Genomic DNA, 9,657 nt, shown 5'->3' on the forward strand with positions numbered 1-9,657 from the left:
CTTTGCTTTCACTCCTTCGCCCAGTGAGTGGGTCTCTAAGTCGGTCCTGGTAACTAGAGACCCTCGCGCCCGCAGACACTTGTTTGGTGGGCATGGGGTCCAGGTTTTAGAAATTCAAACATATTTTCGAAGGACTAACAAACTTTTTTCAGCTTTATATTTTGACGGAGACAGGGAGGGTAAACATCTTTACTAGTTCATATCGTTTTTCAAAAGAAAGGCCATTTTAATACCAAAAGAGTAAGAGGGGCACAATCTCAGAATAAGCATGGGCCCCGGCTTTGCATGTCACATACAGCAGTTCAGTGTGTAGTAAGTGATTGTGCTGCTGGCAGGTGGAACCTCTGAATTAGGACCACCCTGCTAGACAGCATGGTTTCAACACGGGTTTTTGGAGCCCAACGTAGGTTATAAAAACCAACTGGCATTAACGAAATATCTTTGGGCAAGTCACTTAACCTTTATCAAACTTTTTCATGTGCATAATGGGGCGATGTGTTAAATCCATGGTTTACATTGATTCATTAAAAAAGTTGTGCCTGGCTGGTGTGCTCAGTGATTAAGCTTCGACCAGGAGACCACCGTTGGATTCCTGGTCAGGGCACCTGCCCCGGTTGTGGGGTCGAACCCAGTAGGGGGCGTGCAGGAGGCAGCCAGTCAATGGTTCTCTCTCATCATTATGTTTCTATCACTCTCCCTCTCCCTTCCCCTCTGAAATCAATAAAAATATATTTTCAAAAAAGTTAAGCATCTTTTCAAATACTTATTGGCTCGTCACTTTCCTTCTTTGTGAAGTGCTGTATGTCTTTGGCCCCTTCCTTCCCCCTTCTTTTTTTTTAAAATATTCTTTTTTATTTTTTGAATATATATTTTTTATTGATTTCAGAGAGGAAGGGAAAAAGAAACATCAATGATGAGAGAATCACTGATAGGCTGCCTCCTGCACACCCCCTACTGGGGGGGGGGGGGTCGAGCTGGGCATGTGCCCTTGGCTGATATCAGGCGGATGCTCTATTCACTGAGCCAAACCGGCCTGGGCTCCTTCCCCCTTCTTACTGGATTCTTCTTTTATTGCATTGTAGGACTCCTTGATGTATTTTGGATATGCATTCTTTGGTAGACAAATATGTTGCAAATACCCAACTTATCAATGTTGTCCTTTGTATTTGCGGTTTTCAGGAAGTTGATGCCATGACGATCAACCCATTTTTACAGAGAGGACAATTGAGGAACTTGGCACGAGAGCTCTGTGGGACCAGGGCAGCAGTCACGCTCAGGTTCCTGCCGGTGAGTCCAGCGCTTGCAGTGCCTCCTCGGATGTTGACCCTGGGAGCCTCCCTTGCCCTGAGTCAGTCCCAGCCCTCCCCGGGTCTCGCATTGCTTCCCCAGCATTACTACCTCCTACTAGACCAGGGCAACGTTCACTGGTCACTGTCCTTGGGTTATCTGGATTTGGAACTCAGTAGCTTGAAGTCAGTTTTACTTCCCGAGTAAACAACACCCAGATGATCATCCTACTCCGGCTACCCAACACTGGTCCCTGACTAACGGCGCTCAGGCCTCTGCTCTGCTTAGCAGATTCTGTTTTCCTCCGCAGGTGGCTTTGCATACGCTGCAGTCTTCCTCCAGTTGTAGAAGAAGAAAGTGCCCCGACTTGCTTTAGTACAGCGGTTCTCACCCTGTGGGTCGAGACTCCTTTGGGGGTTGAACGACCCTTTCACAGGGGTCGCCTAAGACCATCGGAAAACATATATAATTACATATTGTTTTTGTGATTAATCACTATGCTTTAATTATGTTCAGTTTGTAACGATGAAAATACACCCTGCATATCAGATATTTACATTACGATTCATAACAGTAGCAACATTACAGTTATGAAGTAGCAACGAAAATAATTTTGATTGGGGGTCACCACAACATGAGGAACTGTATGAAAGGGTCGCGGCATTAGGAAGGTTGAGAACCACTGCTTTAGAAGAAGGTCTCCGGAGCCTCCCAGGAACTCTGGGGAAGAAGGGCTGTGCTGCAGGGCCGGCCTGGAACCGAGGTCCCACTTGCTTTTAAAGAGGAGGCGTCTGTGAAAACCTGGATCCAGGATCACTGGGCCTGACCGCGCCGAGAGGTATCCCGCCTTCCCCAAATCTCCTTTCCGAGTCTTCGCCACAGCTCCAGGGGTGCGAACTGAAAGTGAGAAACCCGGGTGCGCAGCGCAGAGCGAGCCTCCTGCACCGAGAAGAGGTGAGTGTGCGCATCGCTCTGGCTCCGGTGAAAGCCCGGTGGGGGCAGGGTCTTGGTGCCGAGCAACACAGGCCTTTCTGGTGCCCACGGAGGCTGGGGCGCAGCCCGCGGGACTCACGGCAAAAGGAGACCTCTTTGTGCCCAGAGGGAGAGTAAGAGGAAGACGGAGCTGTGTGCTGTTTTTGGAAACCATGGGCGGCGCTTTCCAGGGACACTGCCCGAGATTGAAACCTCTCTGTCTGCCGTGAAAGTGCGGGTGGGAGGCAGGTGACCCGCAGGAGCCCCGCTGGAGCCCAGGGGGGCAAATGGTTCCAACTCCTGGGAAGGAAGGCTTTCTGGTACCTTCCGTCTGCCAGGATCTTCCCAGTCCCACCAACGCCAGAACCTAACTCTGCCAGCGTGTATGATGAATTGCTGCCCCCTCTCCCCAGGTCTTCACTGAGAGTCACTTGTTGCTGGGAGTGTGTGCGGAGGCTGCGATTCCCACTGCCCAGCGGTGCAGAGCACAGTGCATTTAATGGAGAAAGTGCCCAGGGCGAGCCCCCAGCACAGCAGGCTCTGGGTACCGATACCTAAGCCATTTCCCGGGTATTTTTGTATGCAGTTAGTGTCTTCAGAACAGACCTCATTTTGTGTAAGATAGAGAAATCACATTGGTGAGATTTTAAGACAGCTTCTGGGGATCTTTTAATGAGTCTTCAATATATAGCACATACCATGCAAAAGCACTTTTTCTTAACACCGTGGCTTCAACAGGCTGCTCCTTACTCACTGCACCAGCTCCCAAAATAGTTGGGGAGAGTGTTCTATGAGTTGTGGCTTGGATTGTTGATTTCATTTGTGGAATACATTCAGTGCCCTAGGGCTGGGCACAGTTTTGTGTATGGCAAGTTGGTTTTCAGGACCTCATTCCCTAATACGTCCTTCCTTCTCTCAAACTGGGACACCCCCCGGAGCTGTGACCCATCTTGGGCTTGCTAGTGACCTCACACTACAGCTAGGACGTTGTTTCTTCGTGGTCCACCGTGGTCTCTCAGATGGAGGGCTTCAGCTGGTGTCTGGCCACCTGCACTGAATAAGCAGCCCAGGTATTTGCACACCAGAGAGGCAGAGCCACCATCTAGTCAGCACCCTCGCCTCAGTTTTACGACTTTCCCCTCTGTCTGCAAGCCAGAGGCAATGTCTAGCATCAGAGCATCACTCCGGTCCCTTCAATGTCTGAAATTGCTGTAGTAACTCTTCATTTGCTGGCTTCCTGCTAGATGGCAGTGTCTAATAGTGAATTAAATACACCATCTCAACTGTTACCGTTATTATGGCTCATCTTTTATTCTTCAATTTTAAAAAGTAGTATGTTTTCAAGTTTTATCTTACAAGCAGAACATTTCTGAAAAAAATTCAAACTGGTTAAGTTTAGGAAATTAAAAAAAAGTTTGGGAAGCAATATAATATTATTGATATGTAGGCATTTTTAAAACACATTTAAATGCTTCCTAAATTTGAAATCTAAAGAGTTGATTTCAGCAAGAAATGCAATACCTAATTCAATTAACAGCATTCTGCAATGAGCGTTTGTTATAATTCCTGAACATGAGTTTTAAAAATTAAAAACAACTTTTATATACAATGTTTTTTCAGATATTTATTCCTTTGAGAATGCAATTTGTGTGTTCAAAAGTTAATGTTGAATTATTAAAAAGGAGAACGAAGATCAAGTAATCCTAAACTTGTGCTATAGAAGTATTTATTGTTTTATATTTCCAGAAATCTTAGTTTATGTTGACACAAATTGTCTTGGTTGGTGTTTCTTTAATTGATCAATCTTTCTTCCTTGGAGAGTTTTGCTCCTGGACACCATTTATGGGATCAGAGAGCTTAATTTCAGGATGAAACCTGAGATCGTCTGGGCCAGCCCTTTGTCTGTAGGCGTGTGAAGTGTTAGCCTTGTTAGGTCAGTGTTATTTAATCGGGTCCTCATTCATGATTACTTCAACGATCAAAGCAGATAGAGCTTCTGATTCAGATGGGCCAAATAGGACAATTGTAACAGGTAACCATAAGCCCTTATTGGAGAAAGAACAGCAACAAGAAGACCTTCGAAGGACAAAGATGAGAAAGAGCCCTGATCTTGAGGAGCTGGCTCAGTTCTTCCTGATATGGAATCTTCAGTCTGTGCCCCTGTGACCTTTAAAAAACCTAGGCCTCCTGAGTGCTTCTCTTTGGAGCTTTATGTCAGTCATTTTGTTTTGTTGGGGAGTATATTTTTATTTAGTTTCGATATGAAATAGATTCACTAACTGAGAGTGTATTAGCACTACGTGATTTGAGTGCTTTGCTGTGTGTCTAGAATTTAAGACTGGCATCACCTTCAGTTCTGTAATGGAAATGTGAAGGTGTTTGGGCTACAACTTCTGTCCCCCATTAATCACCTGTTTTGTTTGAGTCACCTGGCTGCCAGTACCCCTTTCTCTCCCATTATTCTCTATTTGTCTTGCCTGAAATGTGTACTTGGCTGAAGAGGATGACCTTCCCAGATGGAAATCTGCAACTCAAAACACTGTTTACATAAAAATGAATGCTCAGCAAAATATGAAGTCCATTAAAAAAGAGTGAGGAACACATGAACACAAATAAATGGTGATAAAGAAAATTGGGTGAAAGTGGAAACCGTGGAACCATCATCACACATTTGTCAGGTGCCCAAGGGACAGTTGCAGCACCAAGGAAGTCTGCAAAGGAACAAAGTCGTCTTTTTAATGTTCGACAATTAATCTGATAGGCACCCAATAAAGCAGCTTTAGAAAGTGTCCTAAAATCCCCCAGCTTCCTGCATCTGTCTACTGCTGTAGTAGAAACAAGCACACGAGGATATGGATCTAGATCTCCCAGAATTGGTATTGAGAAAGGAGTAAGGCTTCCCAAAGTGTGCAGCCTTGAAAGTCTTAGAGAATGGCTAGGGTAGTGAAAGAGGTATGGATGTAGGTAGGGACCAGAGCACACAACTGGAAACTACATCCCAAGAATAGCAGGAACAAAGGGCATGTGTGGTGGGGAAAGGAAAGGAAGCTAGAGAAGGGAAGAGGGGTCCAGGTAGTGTTGTTTTCTTTGTTTCAAGCTATAAGGGAAAGTTTATTTAGAAACTTACAGAGGCAAAAGAAGGGGCCCCGGGGGTCTGGGAGAAAGAAAAGTAAAGGTGAGGAGCCTGGGGAAGAGGAGGGGGAAGGGAAAGATCTGCTGGGTGGGGAGCTTGCCAGTGTTATTTCCTAAACTAATGAGATTTATTCAAGATGTATCTTGAAATCTTGGGGAAGCCATTGAAGGATTTTAATCAGAGGAAAGATAGCCAATCTACATTCCAGAAACAACTCCAGCTAAATGGAAAGTGCAAGGGGTCAGACTGGTGGGAACGTCAGTTACCAGGCTTTTGGAGTAACCAAGTAGGAATAAATGAGGAGTGTTAATGATGACAAGTAGAGTTGAAGGGCAGTAGTTACCAAGTGCCTGGAGAATTGTAATAAAGACCCTTAGACCTTTCCATCAAGCCTACCGCATCACCTGTCTTCCCCCGACGGCCACCATCCCGGGGGTGCTCTGAGGATTTATGCATCATAAATGAAAACATATTTGGGAGAGTCAACCCTACTTAAGAAATTATACTTTAGTGTGAATAATTTAAGTCTGGGAGTTAGATACATTCCTTCTAAAGACCACCTGCTAGAACCTTATGCTCAGTTAAGATAGTCTCTTCTTATCCCAATGGATTCAGCAGTAACTAGAGGGGAGCGATCAAAGGAGTCTCCTGAAAGCTCTGCCTCCTGCCTTACCTCTTTCCCCTGCCAGACATAGAAACTGCCAGGGCAGGAAAGCCCTTTGCATCGCCTGGGGGTGGTTTCTCATCTTAACACCCAGGGGTGTAGGATCATCTCTCAGTCCCATTCTGAGACCCTTAACCTACACCTTGGACTAGCCCACATGGCTGAAACGTGAAACTGGCATCCTCAGGTTGCTAATTCACTTTAAGATATTCAGTCTCTTCTGTACATTTTAACTCAAAATAAAGTGGAAAAATGTAGAATTATTTTAGGGTGAAAGTGTTGCTGGTTTGGATGGAATAGCACTTGTAAGATAGGAGTAGCCACACTCAGCTCCAGATCCCTCTCTGGGCAGCAGATGGGCAGACCCAGGCAGTGCACACTAGCTGCACACATAGTGCATGGCAGGAGCTTAGCTCCAGGTCAAGAGGGTTGGTGAGAACCATTAACATGTCTACCATGGGTGGCTGTCTGAGCAAACACACATCGTTCCATCTGGAAAGGAGTGCTCCGGGGCACCCTCTTGGAGGACTCAGATTCACCCCGCGTGCAGTGAGCAGACAGAAGGGAGCTCTCCTCTCGGGGTCCCATTGCATTGGAGCTTGCTGGCCTTCACGGTGCTCTCTGCAAGCCCATCTGTCTCACCAGTTGGGGGATTGCTGACTTGATGACAAGCTCCTGGGGAATTAATACCATATATTAGATTAATATGCCTCAAGGCCTGGTTCATGGCTGCATGCTGTCAATCATAATTCCATCTACACTAGCTGGCTCTGTTCTTTAGAAGTGGGTATTTAACCACAGCTTGGTCCCTGAGACCCCCACTGTATTTTCGGCTTTGGGTATATAACCGCAATTGAGGGTCTTTGGATGGAAGGGACTTTGTAACTTTAAATTCTTCTGTCATAGTTCATACAGCCATGTAAAGACGTTAGAAGCCCCTAGGCTAGGCCTGAGCTGTGTGGTAGCTGTAAAAATATCCCAAGCTACGTCCTCACATTTTCTCTCCATCTTTTGTTTTCCCGTATTCCTGACTCTTGTGTACTCTTAACAGACTGACACTGTTTTTCCTCTTTCTTTTCCACTGATCTCGCAATCAGGTGACCTGATTTCTAGACCCATTTCAACCTTTAAAAGCTATGATCTTGGTCAAATCACTTAAACTCGCCAAGACTTGGTGTCCTTGTTTGTGGGAACTGAGAATATACCCACCTTGCCTGCTTTATAAGATGGTGATCAGTAAGGTTGAGGGGAGTGATATATCTAAAAATGTTTAAAAAATGATATAGTTTTATACCCACTTATGGTGGTAATGTTATTTCATTACCTAATCTAGGTTACATTAATTGTGGCTATAATAAGCTGCTTTTGCATAAAAAATGATAATTTGATATTTCTGCTATGCAAGGGAAATAATGATAGTTAGCTATGAAGAAACAGAGGCTTAGAAAGATTTAGTGACTTGTCCAAATTTATATTATGTAAAATGACAGAGCCAGGATTGGAACCCAAAGGCTAGCTCCATGTTCTATGTAGTTAATAGCTAGTAAGGCCCACTGAGTAGAAGGAGAGGTGCTTTTCAGGTTCTTACAGATTTTTATTACTTTTTTCTTTGGTATGCCAACTGACAGAGCTATTCTACGTAGGTTTTTTGTTTGGCTTCTGGAATTCAACCTTCTAGACCAAAGTTTTTACCTGAATTCTACATCATTTTTAGGTTCCTAATTATATGTTTAATTTTATAGCTGAGAAATATACAATCAAACCTACCTTTTTTTTTTTTTTTTTTTCGTTGCTACTTCATAATTATAATGTTGCTACTGTTAAGAATCGTAATGTAAATATCTGATATGCAGATGGTCTTAGGCGATCCCTGTGAAAGGGTCGTTCGACCGCCAGAGGGGTCGCGACCCACAGGTTGAGAACCACTGGTCTAGAGGAAGAGCGATCCTTGCTCTGTTCTGAACTCCACAGTGTCACTTGTCCAAGGCATTTGACTTATAGTACCCTGGGCATAAAAGGTGTTCTGTGGGACTTAGTTCATTTCTAAAACTTTTGAAAATATTATCCATTTCAGATAGATGAAAATCTTATTTCAGAACTTCCAGAGAATCACATTGCCCACATAACCCACTGCTTTATTACATATGCCATTAAAGATGAAACACATAAATCAATAATCATTATTCTTTATGTTGTGGCTGAAGTTATTTTCCTTGGGAGGAGTTGGGGGCCAATGGATCATTATCTATTTTTGATCAAAGCCTGAACTTTTGTTTATTTTTTCTTCCTAATTTTTACGGGAGTGGGTGGATAGTCCTTAGGACTGATAATTTCGACTCCACTTCTCTACTCCTTTGAAACCTAGATAGAAGGAAAGGATTACATGTAAATGGCTTCTGGAATTCAACCTTCTGGAGGCAGAGAAAATGAAGTGGAAACAGAATTTCAGACTCAAGACCTGGTTGTAGGCCTGTCACTGTGCTCCAATGGGCTATATAACCATGAGCAAGTCACTTCACCTCTCTGGTTTTGGTCTCCTTAACTATGAGTGAGGACTTCATGATTTCAAAGGTTCTTTTTAAAGTTTTGGGTTTTTACATGATAACCATGAAAGACATTTATTAAGTCTGCACTATGGCTAAAAGATGAATTGTTTATTACAGAGTTTTTTTGATGCCTTCTGGTCTGAAGAATCTCCAGCTGCTCTGATGATAGCTTAAGAAGACTGCATGCTGTTCCCTCTCCATGCCAAGCCAGGCCCACTCGGAACCTCTGATCTCAGTCCGTCATGGAGACCAGGTCCCAGCAGGAAAAAGAATGGCAGTGGAGGAAATGGACACCCAGATGGTTCCTCCACATGAAATGGTCTCAGGCTGTGGGCCGACGAGAGAACACCTGGTAACCAGGCTCGCCCTCTGTCAGTCCACCCAGGGCAGGGCAGCATGGTGCGGATTCAGAGGAGGAAGCTTTTGGCATCTTGCCTGTGCATCACAGCGACCATCTTTCTGCTTGTCACACTCCAGGTACCCAGAATTTGGGTTGTGCAGTGTTGATTCCTGGACCTTCGCCACCATTCCTGCCCGACCCTGTTCTCTCCAAGAACTTTACTTTTTGCTTTATCTCTCAGGATCAGGGTTTCCTGTCTAAGGCACTGGAAATTCTTCTTTAACCGATGAAAGTGAGATTTAGTGAGTGGATGTGTCAGGTGGAAACAAAATCAGTGACTAGAGATCAGTGTGTGACTGTTGTAGGGTATAGTTTTAGAGGAAAGTAGAGCTCAGTCTGTCTTATCGGGTCAAATTGGATGGCTTTCTCAAAGTCCCCTATTGTGATCACGTCTGAAAGATAGCATTTTTGAGGAATCGGTGGCTATTTTGAGAACAAGATAGCTGTTCTGCAGAACACAGACATCTGCATCAATAACTCTGTCATTCTTGATGTATTTACCAGACCAAAGATTTTCTTTTTTTTTTTTTAATTTTTTTTTTTTTAAATTTTATTTTTTATTACAAAGGGTATTACATATGTGTCCATTTTTTTCCCCGCCCTAGACAGTCCCCTAGCCTCCCCTATTCCCCAGTGTCTTATGTCCATTGGTTAT

The 9,657-nt window shown here is 44.3% G+C and overlaps 1 protein-coding gene across 1 annotated transcript in view; it reads left to right on the forward strand.

Annotated features, from left to right (window-relative positions):
- Positions 1–1,929: 1,929 nt before the first annotated feature.
- Positions 1,930–9,657, forward strand: part of FUT10 (fucosyltransferase 10 (alpha (1,3) fucosyltransferase)) — a 70,802-nt gene continuing 63,074 nt past the window's right edge. Inside the window, exons 1-2 of the mRNA XM_015565245.1 lie at positions 1,930–2,241; positions 8,720–9,079. Coding sequence (XP_015420731.1) covers positions 8,999–9,079 — 81 coding nt within the window. The 5' untranslated portion in view covers positions 1,930–2,241; positions 8,720–8,998. The remainder of the gene's footprint in view (positions 2,242–8,719; positions 9,080–9,657) is intronic.

Source organism: Myotis davidii, unplaced genomic scaffold (assembly GCF_000327345.1).
Source record: "Myotis davidii unplaced genomic scaffold, ASM32734v1 scaffold93, whole genome shotgun sequence".
In the NCBI taxonomy this organism is placed as follows: Eukaryota; Metazoa; Chordata; class Mammalia; order Chiroptera; family Vespertilionidae; genus Myotis; species Myotis davidii.